This window comes from Pristiophorus japonicus, chromosome 7 (assembly GCF_044704955.1).
Source record: "Pristiophorus japonicus isolate sPriJap1 chromosome 7, sPriJap1.hap1, whole genome shotgun sequence".
NCBI classification, from domain to species: domain Eukaryota; kingdom Metazoa; phylum Chordata; class Chondrichthyes; family Pristiophoridae; genus Pristiophorus; species Pristiophorus japonicus.
Genome location: NC_091983.1, coordinates 160,199,901 through 160,219,491, shown reverse-complemented (window position 1 = coordinate 160,219,491; position 19,591 = coordinate 160,199,901). Strand labels below are relative to the sequence as shown.

Genomic DNA, 19,591 nt, shown 5'->3' with positions numbered 1-19,591 from the left:
GGTAACATTGCATGGCATAAGCAGATGGATTTTGGCAATAAACATTTAGGACTGACAGATTTATAAGTTCAATTACAAGTTTGCATTACATTGCATAGGAATAAGATATTTCATACTGTAACATTCAAATTTATGTTGCGGTGCATAAATGTAATCATAATTTAGTTACTTAGTCATGCTTAAAGATTACGAGATAACATTGCAGATTCTAATTAGATTTTCCATGCATTAAATAATAAAAATTATTTCAAATTTAAATTTCACCTTACTCTTGCAGTCGCCAGTAGACTGTTCCATCTTTTGTGGCACTGGTCCAGTGTCCGGGCTTCATTAGATGCCGACGATCTCTGCCCAGATCCTCCGATATGCACGGGGTGGAGGTTTCCCATGCCCACCCCGTGTCAGATCCTCCCACCTCGCGCTGACACTGCTCACTAGGGCCTCATTGACCTCCTCACTGAAGGGCTTGGCCCTTTGCTTTCCTGCAGCTCCCTCCATTCTTTAAATTTATCTCATTTAAGACTTGGTCAAAATACCTGCTTCCTTTCTCCTCTTTCTCTCTCTCTCGCTCTCCCTCTCCCAGACCCACACAGAGCTTCTGAGCATGTTTGAAGACCCTTGACCTCTCAAAATGCGGGAAGGAGCATCAACCTGAAAAAAATCAACCTGCACATGCACAGTAATGTGTTGCTAGGGAAGTTTTTTTTTTCCACTCACTTCCATTTTCTTTGGGCGATCGTGAGATCACCGAGAAATCACATCACCCATTTGACATCGCTGGGCTAAGGCAGAGTGGAAAATTGCAAAAAGAAATGGGCCTTGAGCCAGCGATCAGCACGGGCGATACGTCCCGCATCGCTGGAACAAGGCCCATTTTTTTCGGCCTTAGCCAGCAAGTGGAAAGTCCAGCCCCTAGTCTCTGAATTAACTGTGTCACTCTCCATCTTAATAAAGAATTCTACCATATTATGGTCACTTTTCCCCAAGGGGCCTCATACAAGATTGCTAATTAGTCCTTTCTCATTACACATCACCCAGTGTCGGATGGCCAGCACTCTAGTTGGCTCCTCGACATATTGGTCTAGAAAACCATCCCCAATATACTCCAGGAAATCCTCCTCCACCATATTGCTACCAGTTTGGTTAGCCCAATCTATATGTAGATTAAAGTCGCTCATGATAACTGGTGTACCCTTATTGCATGCATCCCTAATTTCTTGTTTGATGCTGTCTCCAACCTCACTACTACTGTCATCTAAATCCTGTGACAGCATCCTACCATACTTGTTGTTGTGTATCTGTAAAGCATGGCTCCCATGTTCCGCCACCAGGGAGTGCATCCCCTGAAGTCCCAAGGGATCCCAGCATCCCTTAGGAGCACTGTATATAAGCTGGCCCATAAGGCGTGTTCCTCACTCTGGAGTGTCTTAATAAAGACTGAGGTTACTGTTACTTTAACTTCCCTGTGTGCAGTCTCATCTGTGTTAGGAACACAATACTGGTACTGCTGGAAAGCTTTGGCACTGTTAATGCAAATGTTAGCACAGACAATGTGGAGAAGAGCATCACCAGGGAGAAAACACTTTGCAGAATGTTCAATGTAGAAGATAGTAAATATTCCCTGACAAAAAATTAATCTTTGAAAAGCAGCCTAAACAACAAAAATCTACTTTGAAGAAGCAGACCTGCCCTGCTCAGCATTCATGCATCTAGTTTTTGTGGGAGAGGCTAACCCTGCAGGCAGAACCTGACCCAAATTCATGAATTGTGGTATAGGGCGTGTTTTGAATAGTTTAGCCATTCAAGAAGGTACCTATAAGGTCCCTGAATGCCAGGAGTGCAGCCTCCTCCTGCCCCATAAATTGCCAATTGGACAATCAGACATTCAAAAGTGTGACTTCACATGCTTGACCACTGCCCACTATGGAGCCCCACACCAGTGGTGGACCTTCTTATATTGGGGCTTAATGCCTGCACAAGGTGAGATTGGCCATAAAACTTAGATTGCAGTTGTGTTTAAGGTGTTTCAATTTAGAAATGGTTGGGCAGAAATGATCTCAGGCCAGCATTAACTGAGCGCAGGGAACAATCTCTGGGCTGGGACGGGTAGGTATTGGGCCTCCTGCCTCATTGTAATAAGAGTGGTGAGGGAGGTTCGGGCACAACAATGTCCAATTGCTAGGCCAGTATTTAACAGACTTTCTCTTACAAAGGATAGGATAAGATATACAGAAACAAACAGGAAATTGTGTTGTGGAATGTTAAGGTAAACAGGCTCTACCCAGGTTTCACTTGCATTATCCTGGACTCTCCTGAAAATGAGTCACGGTTTCAATGAAAGGCAACATGTCACTTCTTTCATGGAAAAGTGAAGAAAAGGTAAACAGGTACCAATAAAAATGCCATCACCAAAGAAAAACAGACTATACTGGAAAAGCAGGGACTATACACCCTTTAATAAAATCCAGGCATTTGCTGTCCAATAACAAGTTGAAACTGGTTATCGTTATCGGTAGAATATTTGTACATCACTCTAGAAATGTTGTAACAATTAACTGCTATTGAATCATGTGTTAAAATACATTATCCTAACTTTTGCAAGTTTCCTGCAAAGACAGACATTTTAAAATGCCTAAAAAATCTTAAACAAAAAAATGTGGCAAATACACACAGAAAAAGACAGGTTAATAAAGGCTGTTTCCCCACTCAAAGTGCTCCTGGCCAGGAAATTACATGTATACAGACCATAATTTTCCATCTATTCAAATTAACTTATGGAAGATTAGGTGCTCCTGTGATTTCCCGACTAGTATTCCCGGTGTGTCAGATATTTACAATTTTTTATATTACCGAACACAGTTCTGATGACGAGGCTTCCTCTGAAACATTAACGTGTCTTAGAAACATAGAAATTTACAGCGCAGGAGGAGGCTATTTCGGCCCATCGTGTCCACACCGACCGACAAAGAGCCGCTCGGCGCTTGGTCAGCAGCCCTAAAGGTTACATATAAACCTATGAACAATGACGGAAAGGCAAAGAGCATCCAGCCCAAACCAGTCCGCCTCACAACTGCGACACCCCTTATACTGAAACATTTTACACTCCACCCCAACCGGAGCCATGTGATTTCCTGGGAGAGGCAAAAACCAGATAAAAACCCAGGCCAATTTAGGGAGAGAAAAAAAACTAGGAAAATTCTTCTCCAACCCATCCAGGTGATTGAAACTAGTCCAGGAGATCATCCTGGCCGTATTGTATTCCCTGCAGTACTTACCCTAATATCTGCGCCATCCAACAAAAGGTCATCCAGTCTAATCCCAAATACCAGCTCTAGGTCCATAACCCTGCAGGTTACGGCACTTTAAATGCTCATCCAACCATCTTTTAAATGTGGTGAGGGTTTCTGCATCCACCTCTCTTCCAGGCAGAGTTCCAGAACCCCACAACCCTCTGCGTGAAGAAGCCCCCCCCTCAAATCCTCTCTGAACCTTCCACCAACCACCTTAAATCTATGCCCCCACGTAATAGACCTCTCCACCAATGGAAATAGGCCCTTGCTATCCACTGTATCCAGGCCCCTCAATATCTTGTACACTTCAATGAGGTCTCCTCTCAACCTCCTCTGTTCCAAGGAGAACAAACTCCGCCTATCCAATCTGTCCTCATAACTATGATTCTCCATTCCAGGCAGCATCCTAGTAAATCTCCTCTGCACCCTTTCCAGCGCAATCACGTCCTTCCTATAATACGGCACGCAGTATTCCAGCTGTGACCTAACCAGAGTATTATACAATTTAAGCATAACCTCCCTGCTCTTATATTCTATGCCTCGGCCAACAAAGGCAAGCATTCCGTAAGCCTTCTTAACCACCTTATCCACCTGGCCTGCTACTTTCAGGGATCTGTGGACAAGCACTCCAAGGTCCCTTTGTTCATCTACACTATTAAGTGGCCTACCGCTTAATGTTTATACCCTTTCCTTATTAGCCCTCCCAAAGTGCATTACCTCACATTACCTCTTAGATGCTAGGGATTTCCAGAATTTTCAGTTTTAATTTTAAAATGCCTATTTTGCTGTAAAATGTGGCCAGCTATATCGGAGTTACTTACTTTGTTGTTACCATTCTCCCTTTCTTCAAAAGCCATCTCTTCAATTATGTTTACAGCATTTCCCATAAACCCCAGGTTTCAGCCTTGGCTCAGCGGAAAGCACTCTCCCCTCTGAGTTGTAAGGTTGTGAGTTCAAATCTCAGTCCCATAATCAAAGCTGGCACTTCAGTGCAGCACTGAGAGAGCGCTGCATGGATGGAGGTGTGTCTTTTGGATGAGACGTTAAACCGAGGCCCTGTTTGCCATGGCACTATTTTGAAAAAGAGCAGGGGAGTTCTCCCTGGTGTCCTAGCCAACATTTATCACTCCAACCACATTTAAAACAGATTTTCTGGTCACTTATTGCAATGCTGTTTGTGGGACCTTGCTGTGTGTGAAATGGCTGCTGCATTTCTTACATTACAACAGTTACACTTCAAAAGTACTTAATTGGCCGTAAAGCTCTTCATGACATCCTGACGTTGTAAATGCCAGTCATTCTTTTATTATTGGTGATATTTAACATGTTCATACGACATTCCTCCATTCGTTGTTACATCAAGTGTTAATCAATTTAAGGTGAATGGATTAAATGCCTCTGCTAAAATATCATATGTAATTATTAAGTTTTCGTCATCTGATATTAGTAATTTCTAAGCTACAATATTTCCTGTTTCTACCTGTGTCCTCTGCTCCCCTAGCAAAACTCTTAAGATTTTCCATAACGTGAGGAGTGCCATGTAAATGTAAGTTGTAATGTACACTGATCGTTTTACTATTACTTATTGTGATACACTGAGCATTGTCTTGTGTCTTAAAATGAAACAAAAATCATGTACAACATAGGTATAATTTTTTTTAATACAAGAATATACTATTGAAACACAACACAATTGAGTATATAAACCTGAATTATAAAATATAACATCTCCATAAAACATTCTGTATATAAACAACATATTTCTTAACAGTTCTAAATTGTAGCTTTTGTTGTTGGCAGGGGACCAGTTGTGCATCACTTTGTTGCAACCATTCAATCTAAACAGATGTTTCAATGCAAAATGTCACTGCATAATTAGGTTTGAGAAACATAAAATGGTTTTTCCATCTTATTTACAAACAAGTGAAAATTCCTGGGATGTTGTTTGCTGCCAGAGGTGCAGCAGGGTAGAACACCCACCTGTCGCTAAGTACACACCTTGACCTCCACCCCAAATCCTAGGTTTGGGGGTTATTTAAATTAACAGGAGTGGGTGCTAGCGCCTGTAACAGCTCAAAGAGGCACCCCCCACCGCCCCCGCCGCGCAGGCAGCACTCCCAGAGGGGAGAGCTGGAAGCAGCTCCAGCAAAAATGGGAAGCTACGACAAAATAATTCCTAGGCTCCCACTGCTCCATCTGGGTTCAGTTGACGTTTACCTTTTGAATGAGAAAGAGAAACTGAAGATCTGAAAGCAATATTTAAAGCAAATAAAACAGGTGCTGAAAGAAACGGAACATCATATTTAGAGCCTAGAAAATAGTTTAGGTCAGTTACAGATAAAGCACCAGGGTAGGGCCACAACAGACCCATGCACCAGGGTAGGGCCACAACAGACCCATGCACCAGGGTAGGGCCACAACAGACCCATGCACCAGGGTAGGGCCACAACAGACCCATGCACCAGGGTAGGGCCACAACAGACCCATGCACCAGGGTAGGGCCACAACAGACCCATGCACCAGGGTAGGGCCACAACAGAATCATCATTTAATCTCAGCCGACAGAGGTCCCACTGGACCTATTGGGATTGTTTCTAGCAGATCCCGAGCGTAATCTGGAAATCCGGCCTAAAAAGCACCAAAGTGCTATCATGAGGGCCGGGGTGGGCACCTGCTCCCCTATAATGCAATTTGTTGGGCACTCTAAAAAGGGGCAGAAACCCAGTGGATTTAGTTTCCATCCATTTTCTGATCCTGCCACTCTGCCAAAATTGCCCCCAAATTGTGTGTAAAGGGGATTGCACAATTTCGGGGCTACAGCCTCCTGCAGCATTTGACTTTGATTTTTCACTGAAATCATTTGGATAAATGGACACTCTGGGGCTATCGTTAACCTTTTTTTGGTGAGCTTTGGTGCACATCATGCTGAGCAATGCCAGTGTGAGGAGAATTCTTTTATTCTTGCCACCCGCTCCCAGCACTGATCATTGACGGGCAGGTATAGGTCAGCCAGCCACATTCGCCTCCATACCAGCCAACAACATGCATTGTATTGCCATCATTGTAGTTTGTTTCTCGATTGTCAATTAATGCCAAATTACAGACAGCTTTTTATTGTGGACTTATAAGAACATAAGAAATAGGAGCAGGAGTAGGCCATACGGCCCCTCGAACCTGCTCCGCCATTTAATACGATCATGGCTGATCCGATCATGGACTCAGGTCCACTGCTCTGCCTGCTCCCCATAACCCTTATTGGTTAAGAAACTGTCTATCTCTGTCTTAAATTTATTCAATGACCCAGCTTCCACAGCTCTGTGAGGCAGTGAATTCCACAGATTTACAACCCTCAGAGAAGAAATTCCTCCTCATCTCAATTTTAAATGGGCGGACCCTTATTCTAAGATCACGCCCACTAGTTCTAGTCTCCTCTATCAGTGGAAATATCCTCTCTGCATCCACCTTGTCAAGCCCCCTCATAATCTTATGCGTTTCGATAAGATCACCTCTTATTCTTCTGAATTCCAAAGAGTAGAGGCCCAACCTACTCAACCTTTCCTCATAAGTCAACTCCCTCATCTCCAGAATCAACCTAGTGAACCTTCTCTGAACTGCCTCCACAGCAAGGGGCTTACTCCTGCTCCTATTCCTTAAATATGGAAATCAAAACTGCACGCAGCATTCTAGGTGTGGCCTCACCAAAACCTTGTATAGCTGTAGCAAGACTTCCCTGCTTTTATACTCCATCCCCATACCATTAGCCTTCCTGATCACTTGCTGTACCTGCATACTATCCTTTTGTGTTTCATGCACAAGTACCGCCAGGTCCCGCTGTACTGCGGCACTTTGCAATCTTTCTTTATTTAAATAATAACTTGCTCTTTGATTTTTTTCTGCCAAAGTGCATGACTTCACACTTTCCAACATTATACTGCATCTGCCAAATTTTTGCCCACTCACTTAGCCTGTCTATGTCCTTTTGCAGATTTTTTGTGTCCTTCTCACACATTGCTTTTCCTCCCATCTTTGTAACATCAGTAAACTTGGCTACGTTACACTCGGTCCTTTCCTCCAAGTCGTTAATATAGATTGTAAATAGCTGTATTCTTTATTTAAATCTAAGTCCAAGAGGACAATGTGCCAACCCACTGCACCAATATGTCTCCTTGTTCATTGCTATTTTATTTCCTTCCTATTTTAGAAGTAATGTTTCCTGCTTCCTTAGTTACTTGTGTCACATTAATACTAACTGGGTACTAGTAGGGATGTATTGGCTGACCTATTTTGCCCTGTTCTGGTTCCAGTGAACTGCATGGCTTTGCTGTGCCAATGGGCTGCCTGCAGGACTCTATTTTAGGGTCTGCCTGGTATTGACAGTCTTGCTAACTTGCTATTAAAAGCCTTACTTTGTGCTGGATTGTGGTTTTGTTGCTTTATATTCACTGTGTGTGTGTGCGCCGAAGTAAGTGTTGCAGTTATTATATATTTGGTGACAATTCAGCATCTAGTACACTCCAATCCCAAAGCTGGCAATTTTGGACAGTGGCATCAATGAGAGGGTTAATGGATATATAAATCTGAGTTGTGTTAGGGTTAGAATTAACGTTAGAAACATTAGGGGTAAATCGGGCCTGTGTATCTAAAAGCATTTAAAGAATATGCAAAAAAACTCAAATACATGAACTTTATAAAGTTCTAATAACTTCAGCAGTCTAATGGTTAACACATTACATTGCACCTTTCCTGCCATGACTTTAACGGTGTTGTTAGTTGAGCCTCCAGTTTGCTGAGTTCCTGATATCAGCTGTGGTGTTTGATACATCCTAGTTCGCACCTAAAGGGAGGTGTAGGAAGAGGCTGAGGAACAGGCTTCCTGGCTACTCTCTCAGCCAGAGAAGCTATATGATCTGACGAGAGATCAACAGGAAGAAAACAAGAGGAAAGGCAGAAGGGTAGCACACCTTAAAAGAAAATACGCATGCCATATTTATCCAGAGATGCATGATCACTGATTGCTATGCTTGTATATGCAGTCTCCAGTGCTTTTGGAACTGTGATATGTACATATCTTCTTCAGTCATTAAAGATTCGTCAGGAAGGGCCTTTGTACATAGTGAGGACAGGAGACCAATCTCTGGCTCTACAGTTTGTGTTAGAGAACCACTGTTCTCTGAATCTGCCTTGACACTGATTTCAGGTATGGTCAGTCTGCCAGTAGTGAAGTCCCAATCTAATACTGTTGTATCTGGCTCCTCGATTTCTTCATGCTGTTTCTCCTTCAGTAAATGAAAGCTGCTACCCATTACAACAGGACAATGGTCAATACTATCCAGCGGAGCCTTTTCAGTTGGTGGCCATGGTTGAAACTGTGACTTACAATTACTCTGTTCCAGTTCCTGGGGCAGATAAACTCTTTCATGTTGTGGATCAATAGCTCCACATGATCCAACTCTAGTGCAATCGGCATCACTCCCTGCAGTCCCTGTGTTCATACCATTTGCAAGTGGACGAGTTATATAACCAGTCTGCTGTGGCTCCTTGATCTCCACATTTGATGTGTGGAGTGCTTGTTCATATTGTGGGTTATGACTTGTATCTATTCCGATGAACCCATATTCAACACGATGCTGTGCAGCCTCTCTGATCAGAGGCCATGTTGGCAATTGTGATCTGTACCCAGCTTGTAGCGGTTCCTTACGCTCCTCATTTGGCCGCTGGATGTGTTGCTGCTGCTGAGAGTGACCGATGTTTTCCATTACAATGACTGCATATTGAACTTCATTCTGTGTCTCTTTTTCATTTGAGGGATGAGATTGAACTCGGTAATCATTTTGCTGGGGCTGACCAGAAGCCTGCACATCACTCTCTCGGCTACTCGCATCATTTTCTGTGGTTGGATTTTCTATAGTCTGAGACTTGTATACAATTTTGCCGCTTTCTATTACCAAGGGTATGGCACTCCATTTATTAGCAGACTCACTGCTAACCTGGGAGGTTAAAGGGATTTCACAATCGTCAGCATTCACATAACCACGCAACAGCACTTTACTGCCTCCATTTTCAAGAACCATAATATTAACCTTCAAAGGTTCAGGTGGAATAAACATGAATGTCTTCTTTGATGGGCGATACTGCAGTAGCTGAAAGAAAGAAGATAAAGTTAGAGCACAAAATAGCTTCAAACAGGCAGAGTATTAACATTAGTATATTAGTGTTAAAGAGGCACATTCTGCATGAAAATATGTTATACTTCTTTCATGAAGGTTGTGCCCCTTTGATGGTATGGAATCAAGTTGGCAGCTCTGTGGCATTTAGAACAACTGCTGAAAAGTTCCCTCAAAGTCTTCACAGGGAGAAACGTTCACAAACATATATTTATAAATAATGCTCAAACATACATCAAAGATATAATCTTCACATCCAAAATCATGGCCTAGTTTTTTTGTCTTCTGCCCCGTGCATACAAGCTTCACTCACCAGGAGCTCCGAACAGAAACTCAGGCACCTGCTGCTCACAGTTTTCTGTACATTAAGATATTGGATGGGAAACTGTGGGCAGCTTGTACCTGAATTTCCAATAGGTGCTCCTAGAATATGATGCTCCTGAGCTTGGATACTGAAGAGGAAAATCTAGAACTACAACTTTTAATGTGAATTCATAAAATAATCTGGATTAACAGTTACAATTTTTTTTTTTTTTTAAATGGTAGTTTACTGCATAAACCAAGATTTTGTTAAGATTATAGTCATGAGATTTAGGTGCTTAACATGTTAAATTCTATTTCAAAAAAACTCCTCTGACGGTATAGTGAGTTGAATCCAGGAAGCAGCTAAGCCATACAGACCAGGGAAGTCATTGTCTTGATCCTTGCAAGGTGCTGACTTGGGGTGATGGTCGGGAAGCTAAAATTAGCCTCAGTGTTAGGGACAGGAAAAATCGGCCAGAGGTCCCATTGCTGATCAATATACAGAGACCCCTGGAAATTATATATGCATGGATTTTGGGCAGGGACAGGATTGGCCTTAGCTTGGTTGGTCCAGTCTACTGATACTCATTGTCAAAGCTCACGTGAATAATGATCACTAGGCGGAAAACCAGAGGGTGAATACTGTCCATGGATCTATACCCCAGCAAAGAGTGAAAGCCTTTAGGAAATGAAGGAATGGGAGAAAAATGATAAGAAAAATATTTGTTGACATGCTGGATATTTTAAAAAGGAACACCCAGCAGTAGACAAAATATCCTCTTTATCTCATTATCCCATTAAGCAAATATTACTGTGAGGAGGCACCTGGCTTCGGCTTGGTGCCTCCCTATAGTTTATCCACAATACTTTTCATTAGAATCATTGGGCTTAAATTTGGCCCACCCCTTTTTTCGGCGCACTTACCGGAGATGCGTCGCTTTTCTCCGTTGATAAGTGTGTCAGGGGGAGGAAAGGAAAAAAATAAATAAAATAAAAATCGCTCCCCACTTTGGCCGCTGTCTGGTCTCTCCTCGGTCTTCACGCAGCGTGGCCGATCGGGTCGGGGCGGAGCCAGCGTCCTGCGCTGAAAACAGTGGCGGGATGTCTGCACATGCGCAGTGGAGTGTCCGCGCATGATCGACCTCAGGTTTGAAATATTATGCACTGTAGCGATTTTTGAACTTTCTTAATGGCTTGTCATTTTCCTGGACTTTTGGATATTTTGAAAAAATTATGTAAATATGTTTTGTCTCTTGTGAATAGTGGTGGCTATTTGTCAAGCCTATTCACCTGGTGCTATTGTGAAAGAAGAACATAAGTGACAGAGGAACACAGAGAATATATTATTTATTGAAGTAGACTTTATTTAGATAATATGGGCTCAATTTTGGCCCAGTATAATCATTGCAAACAAATAGTTGTTTAAACTAGTTGTGAGATTAGGGCAATTTAATTCAACTATCTTTTACTTCTTTTATTTTTGTAGTTTAAGCTTCCACGAATGCTTCTGTTGTATAGTAAATTAACTTTGCGAAGTTTGTCATATGATGTCCTATACAGCTGTTTGATCCTATTCACATTCTTTAATCAAGTCATTAAGTTCTGCTGGCCTCCGATGTACCTACCTGCGCTGATTTCTTAACTCTCCGCAAGAGTTTTCTGAAGTGGCCACATCTGCTGGCCTAAGTAGATTTGGAGTAACTATTAGCTGGCCAAAGTGGCCTAAATGGCCAAAACTGGCGTAGGTGGCTGGTAACGCCACTTTTGAGAAAAACTAAACTAAACTAAAAAAATTGTAACTAACTCACTTACACTGTTGCAAATTGAATGTGCAAAATGGGGATTTTTTAAGATTCTCCAGAAAAATCAAGTTGCTCCAAAAAAAATGGAGCAAATTCTGGCCAATTTTGAACCCATAGAATGGATACAGCACAGAAGGCGGCCATTCGGCCCGATGAGCCCGTTGTGTACCAAATACCTGTTCTGAGGTTGTCGCTGCCTAATGATTTTAAAGTACTTGAAGAAGGAATGATTGACATCTTGAAAATATACTAAATTAGATAATGGTCCAGAATTTGCGGTGGGAAATAACAGCGAACGAGCAGCAGTCGCAGTTATTACCCCTTTGAAACTGTCCGCAACTTCAGGATTTCCATGTTCAGGATTAATCCTGAAGTTGCAGTCAGTCATTCACTGCTCCGACACTGGCTGCACTGTGTCCCCCTGCATCCCCTCCCCCCCCACCCTGTTCCATAGCTGACAATCAGTGAAATTGACGAAAACTTTTGCTTTTCCACAGTAATATCGCTGTTAAATACCCCAGTAAAGGCTAGACCTTTTTGGATTTGGTGTAACTGGGGTTTGAACAGTATATTGGCTGCTAAACAGACATTATAACCTTGAAGTGCCAAATTTCTCTATTTTAATAAAAATTACAATTTTTAAGAAACAAACTTTTTTTTAAAAAAGATTGTTCATATTTATTTCAGGTTTACCTTTTCCCTATGGGAGAGCCCCTATTTTTTTTTATTACTCTCTAACATTTTTTTTAAAATAGAATAAAAGGAGCTTCTTCACTTCTTGGTTCCCGGTCTGTGAGAATTCTGCATTGTGAGCGGCTGCTTAGACAGCTTGAGGACATCACAGCAGCTCGCGCTAGGAATTTCCCATTAACACACTGAACTTAACTGAACATCGGAAAAATCGAACTTCTCGTCACAGAGATTGCAAGATTTCTGGGAAGCTTACTTTGGGAGTGGCAAAGGCCTTGGCTTTGCTGCTGAACACAAATTACAGGTCATGAGCTTTAAAGCTGTAATATTCTTTGATTTATTTGGAAAGTGATAGATAATGCTTGCCGTGAGTTAGGGAAGAAAGGATAAATTTATCTGAAGCAATCATGGACTCAATTGAATTGGGATTTCAGAATATCAGCTAGTGCTCCACAATTTCAGTACAAAGTAGAATTAAAGTACATAAAGGTAATACGCAACTCACATACCTCTGCAAGGACAATCTAGATAGCTCATATTGTTACAGTTATCATATGACTGATTGTGAGACGATCTTTGCTCAAATTTATTCCTACAGTATGTTTCATTTAGACATAATTAACTTACCAGACATATGTATTTAAAGGAGCACAACACTCACAAAAAATGTTTACAAACTACTTTTTGTTTTCTTTCACAAATGCATAATGCAATGATATAAAAACATTGGGCGGTAGATTCCTATGAAATTGATGGGAAATGACTTGCCATCCCATTGTAGCCGTCACTGTGACCACAGCAATGTTCACTGGGTCTACCGCTGGGCAGCCAGAGTGGCCCCTCGAGTCAGACGGTAGCCCCATTTAAAATGAAAATCGGGGTCCTATATGTCAATAGGACCCCAATTGCCACTGTTGGACTGAGCCATTTGCCGACCAGCATCTGGTGGTGGTTCCTCTGCATTTCTGTAGGGTCGGGGGCGCAGGATTGCTTCTACAGGCTTCACAAATTCAGCCTTGACCGCAGCCTTGCTCTTCCAGATTGGGGCCCTCTCAGCCCTCAGGAGCCTTCATACTTTGGTCCAGAGGCCTGCAGGTGGCCTAATATTGCGGTGGTCCGAATTCAGTTTCCGTCCGCAGCCGGTGGGCTCATGCAAATGAGGTCCATTCCTCAAACTGCACTGGGCCTCCTGGTGGCACTACCAGATGCACCCGCCCCCCAACCCCCGCCCCACCCCCAATACCACTCTGGTGAACAATTCACCCCATAATCACATAACTTACATGTGGCATCAAACCGGTGAATGACACATGGTTCTCTCAGCCGTCAACCAAAAAAATAAAGTTTATTTCAATGTGGCAATTATTGTCTGAAAGTCTGTTCCTAAATTGCAACCTCAGACATAGGCATCAAAGTTCAAACTGGACATACTTCCTCTAAATTCTGCCTCTCCATTAGTGATGCACACATTTCTAGAGGGATGCATGGACATGCTCCCCTGAATAATTTCATGTTAAAAATTGTGCGCTCAGGTCATTTTAAACACTATTTTGCTTCACAATTAATACAATTTAATCTATAAAAATTTAGGGAAAATACAAGAAAGATTTAGGTTTATTTATTATTCACCTCCCCAAAAACTACCACAACATTCACTCCCTTCCTTTAAGAGGCAACCCCTTACTCTATCCAATCAATTGTGGCAGTCTCCCTCTAAAATTTCTCCAATTCAGAGAGACACTTTACCAACTTGATGTGTAATTTACTGCCAATGTGGTTGTAGCTTTGTCGTGCAATAGGTGGGAATTCCCGATTCATTCTGGGACCAGGAATTCCCGACTAATACAAAGAGCATCAGCTGGGAACAGCAGCGTACTTACCAATCTAGAAAACTAGCAAAATCCAATCAACACTTAAAAAAAAATGATCCAGCCTCAAAAAAGCTGACAACTCAAACCCTGAATATAGGTCTATGACTTGTAGTTGCGCTGAAAATGTAGTGGCAAATGGACTTGTCGATATAGTTATTACCAGCATTCCTTTATTTGTATATATCAAGAGACCATCAGTGGCAGGTCGGGGCCATAAAAGGAGCGGCGGCCATGGGCAGCGTGGAGACGTACCACTTCAAGGTACAGCGCGAGCTGGTGCAGGAGGGTGATGGCAGCGAAGAGGGATGTCATCAAGGTCCAGGTCGCTGATTGGAGCGTGGGCAGCGACAGCAGGAACAGCGAGGTCAGGGCGAAGAAGCGGCGAGAGATTGTAGAGGGACGTGATCGGGGTCCAGGAGAGGCGCGAGTTCGGGGCCAGAAGAGGCGTGGGCCCAGGGGCAGCACGGGTCAACCCACACTGCGATATGTGTGCTCACTAGGCCCGTGCAGCAGAGCAGGTCTCCAGTCGTCTTGGTTAATCCTTGCCACTGGACCAAGACCTAGCTATTTCAAGCCCGTGTAGTGGCTAGTGTGCAACGGCCACCACAAGTTAAAAAAATCCAAGCACAGGCATCTTCCACCCTACACTATGTAGTTCAGGACCTGGAATATTAAGTCCTTCATTGAAAACCTGTGAAGTCATCCTCGCTTCGAGGGACTGCCTATGATTTACTTGTATAGTGGAGGGTTGTGGTAAAATCTGTGGGGGTGTCCCCTAATTCCTTGTGGAGAAATTGTATGGTATTGTGGTTATGTATTGTGAAATTGTTTTAAAATTGTTTATACAGTTGTCAAAGTGCCACAGAGTTCCTCTTCTATTCTTCCCTCACTATTCATATTGGCACTCTACTTCCCCTCCCCCACAATTCATTCCAGTTCTCTTCTACCTCTTCCTCACAGTTCATACCGGGATTCTTCTTCCCCTCCCCCACAGTTCATACCGGGACTCTTCTTCACCATCCCCCCACCCACCCCACAGTTCACACTGACACTGTCTGCTGTTTCGCCTTCGGGCCATGCTCTCACTCCGATTCCCCATTGGATATATTCAAGAGGGAGTTAGATATGGCCCTTACGGCTAAAGGGATCAAGGGGTATGGAGAGAAAGCAGGAAAGAGGTACTGAGGTGAATGATCAGCCATGATCTTATTGAATGGTGGTGCAGGCTCAAAGGGCCGAATGGCCTACTCCTATTTTCTATGTTTCTATGTTTCTATCTTTTCCCTTCAGTTCCCACTGACACTCTCCTATTCCTCATTCCTATTTGTTGCTGCTATGGGCTTAACTCTCGATTTCACAAAACTATCAAGAGAACTCCCATGTATTCAATCCCCAGGAGCAGCTATAGGTAGGAATAGAAAGTGGAGAGTGGGGTTCATTTTTGCTGCCCCAGGAGATTAAAAATTGCATGCGAGTGCAGACATGCCAACTCATGCGAATCTATCGCGAAAGACCTGATTTCTGAGTGAAATGAAGCCTCACTCATGATGTTGTGATTCAACACTGAAATCTCATGATTTTTTTTTCTAAACTTGTAGGTGACAGGAACCTGACAGGCAATGGTTTCACAGCATGAAACTACTCAAAGTAGATGGTGAAATGTGACTGTGATCTATACCAGGGGTTCTCAACTGGGGGTCCGCGAGAAGGTTTTGAGGGATCTGCCAGCCAATCGCTGTGAAGAAAAGGCAGGATCCTCCAGACGCACGTTAGTGGCCGGGCAGGCCTGCCAATCACACGGTTGCCATCAAGGTGAGGTTACAGCGCAACTGCCTGCCTGGAGTCAGGATCGCCAGGGCGAAGGTGCAGTGGGCAGTGGGAGTGCAAGTGCGGCCCAAGAGGGTTATTAGACAGTCAAAGGCAAGTTAGTAGGTACCTCAGCAACCCCGTGTTTATCAGCATGCAATCCTGTCCAGTAACAAACATAGTTTTAACTGTTCAGGTTACACCCTCTGCCTGGCAGCCTGATTGTACTGTTCGCAAGCTCAGAGCTTCAGTAATATTCTGATCACAGTAATAGGAAATGCACAGTAACAAGGGAACAGGAACAGTGGGCACAGGAACACTGGACACAGGAACAGAGGGAACAGGAACAGAGGGAACAGGAACAGAGGGCAATCATTGTAACCTTAAACTGAGATGCATAGCAATGTGGTGAGAACAAGTAGATTTTTAAAAAGTTTTTTGTAAAGCATTTTCAGATGCAGTAAGTGTTTTAGTAAAGCACGGTGACCTGATAGAGATTAAATATGCCACTAATGAGGTTTATAAACCAACTTACATCTCTAACTTTTTCCAGTTCTGACGAAGAGTCATTGACCTGATACGTTAACTCTGTTTCTCTCTCCACAGATGCTGCCTGACCTGCTGAGTATTTCCAGCATTTTCTGTTTTTATGTCAATCTATGTTGGTTTAATTTTTTTAAAAATAGCAACTTTTTTTAATACCAAATCTCTTAATTTTTTAAGAGTTGATTCTTGATTGATGAGATGGTGGGGTTGGCATTTGTGCGAATGTGTACACTCCATACACCCCTGGTTGTAACTCATCTGTTTCAAATATCAGCAGCTGATATTGAACATAAAAACATATGCCAGCATTTTTAAAATGTTCTGATATATCCAACCCGTGTTTGCAGCTCTCATCTATGCAATCTTCCTTGGTTGGAGGACAGGATGGTCAAGCTTATCGACAACACAGAAATTATCCATGTCACTCACTGGTTGAAACACCTGGGCCTCCTCCTCTTTGCCCATGATCAAAAGTGATGAAACTCTACTTGGAGAAGAAGTTTGCCCATGGATTTTAGTTGAGGCAAGGAATCAAACTCAAACCCTTCTAATTGGAGAAGCCAACATCCTGGTGCTTCTGCTGTAGACCTGGGCTTCTTCTTACTGGCGACTTATATCCATAAACTAATGTTTTCAACTTCCAATGGTGAGGATCCTTTCAACAAATCTAAGCTTAAATCAATTTCTCTCATTTCATATGCACTTTTTGTTCAATTTCTCTTTGTAGTGCATAATCCTGGACTACCTGGCGTAGATACACATTATCTGCCCTATTTCAGATAATGAAGGACGTTGTAAATATCTGGCACAAGTATGCGTACCGTTTGCCAGTGTTGATAAACCCGCCAGGAACGACAGTTATTTAGGTATTCTCTGCTGCACCTTCTAATATAGGTTTTCTCATTAATAGAAAAACATATGGAATATAACCTCTAATGCTTTCCCCATAATATGTTTTTAGTATGACTTGGAATAACAGCATAGTCTGCAGAGTCCATCATAATAAGCTGGCAGAAACTGCTTACCAGATTTACAGGTTGCTTCTGATCACTGACGTACACATATTTGTACATGAAATAGCACACCAAAGAGAGCAAAAAAAATAAAATGAAGACTGGCAGAACACATCCAAACAGGATCATTTTGATCATTTCTTTTGTAGGATCTGTCAAAATAAAAATATAATGTAAATATAATGAAAAATGCACAATAAATTTACCTTGTCCACAAAACCCTGATTAACCAGAGCCACGAGTTCATTTATTATTTAGTAGAGTTAATTCTCTTTGTGCCAGTTATTTTAAATGGGTTAAAATAGGACTGATGGACATTTATTAAACACCAGCACAGAGAGAATTAAGCTCACAAGGACTTTATTTCTCCTGCTGGTAGAAAATTCACACATTATAGATGACTGAAATAATGGGAAAGATATTGAGAAGATTTGTAGGCAATTTGGAGAGGTCCGCATTAGCAATAAAGCTGTAATAATGGGGGTAATTTAAACAGTCGGGGAGGGTAACCCGCATCAGTACAGAGGCACCCACCTGGACTGATGCAAGAAACATCGGATTGGCTGCTCCAATGGCAGAGTGAGATTTCCTTAAGGTACTGAAGAGAATATGGCAAAACAAAAATTGCCCAAGGGAAAAATGGTAATTCCTTTTAGATAATCAATTCCCTTTGGAGCCATTGATAGGCCGAGTACAGGACCTATATGAACCTTTAGCTAAGCATCGGTTTTGCTAGTCCCAAGGAGGAGTGCAAGTGAACACAATTCTTAACAGCTTCGCCAGACAGAGCCTCCGAAACTGTCAATGGACTAGAGAGAGCAGACGGAGGACTCGGTTTAAATTTGGACCAAAGAATGCACAAGGTGGAAAGTGTCAGATCCGGGTTCCATCCAAAACTGGAGTCCTCCCACAATATTTTGGGGGTCAGAGTGGATAGATACAAAGGAACACATTGTGCATGTATATATGGGTTATGATGAGATGAACAGACTTGTTGCAATAATTAAGGAACGTGATATTAAAATGAATGCAGCCACACAAATAGAGATATGGTTAAGGGACAGAATGCAAAGAGTAGGGGTAAATGGATATTTTTTTCCCCATTGTCAGAATATGGGGAGTGTTTTGTTCTAGGGATATGTGTTAAACATTTTTCATTTAAATTAATGACTTGAACATAGGCTCAAGAGGAATAATATGAAAATTTAGGTATTATATTAAATTACGCAGTGTAACAAACTTGGAAGAAGATGGCAGGAGGATGATAGGTTAGCAATATGGGCAGATAGATGACAAATGCAGAAAAATGTGAAATTGTACATTTTGGGTTAAGGATTAGTGAAGGGAAGCACACTCTAAATGGTAAGATTCTTAACTGAGTGGTAGAAATGAGATATCTATGGATGTAGAATTGTATAGGTGGGAGTATAAAGTATAAAGAGGCAAATAGGTTTTATACATTGCAACAATGAATATAAAAGGAAGGAAGAGATGTTCAATTTGCACAAGATTTGCATAGACCACAGTTGCAATATTGTAAACTGCTCAGAAGAATGGAAAAGTTACAACAAAGATTTATTAGAATGATAGGTTAAAAGGATGAAAGGATGAAGAAAGGCTTGTAAAATTGGTGCTTTTTACAGGAATATAGAAGGTTAAGCAAGGATTTAACAAAAGTTTTCATGATAATCAAAGACTAAAAAGAGCAAGATTGGAGAATCAGTAACAAAGAAGCAATGGTCCAAAATTTCCCCCCTCTTTAAGGTCCATTACCGAAGGCCTTTCCAACTGGGGGCAGGCGGATGGTCCTACGCATCCGAAATTGCCCCCGAGCCGGGGGCTATAGAAACAGGTTTCCGCCATGTCGGGCATGCGCCGACCCCTTACCATCCGGCAGCAACCCCTTTCCGCCCCGCGAGGGAAATTGCCCCGCAGGAGCGAAGCCGCCGCCACTTGATGCCCCCCGACAGCTTTTCCTGGTGTGAAGCTGCCAGTAGCTGGATGGCGCGTCTGCCCTTAAAGTGGAAGGTGCACTGTCGCGGCTGCCATTTTATTTTAATTGTCGGCCGACTACAATGGTTGCCCATTGGCCCGTCCAAAACCCTC

At 42.5% G+C, this 19,591-nt stretch overlaps 2 protein-coding genes across 2 annotated transcripts in view; one reads left to right on the top strand and one right to left on the bottom strand.

Annotated features, from left to right (window-relative positions):
- Nucleotides 1-15,803, top strand: part of slc35d3 (solute carrier family 35 member D3) — a 96,156-nt gene extending 80,353 nt beyond the window's left edge. The window contains exon 3 of the transcript XR_011593886.1: nt 15,719-15,803. The gene's annotated coding sequence lies outside the window, so the exon portion shown is untranslated. The remainder of the gene's footprint in view (nt 1-15,718) is intronic.
- The window catches only part of LOC139266649 (interleukin-20 receptor subunit alpha-like), a 90,970-nt gene continuing 79,467 nt past the window's right edge, over nt 8,089-19,591 (bottom strand). The window contains exons 6-7 of the mRNA XM_070884236.1: nt 17,498-17,637; nt 8,089-9,430 (exon numbers count right to left, since the gene is read on the bottom strand). Coding sequence (XP_070740337.1) covers nt 8,306-9,430; nt 17,498-17,637 — 1,265 coding nt within the window. The 3' untranslated portion in view covers nt 8,089-8,305. The remainder of the gene's footprint in view (nt 9,431-17,497; nt 17,638-19,591) is intronic.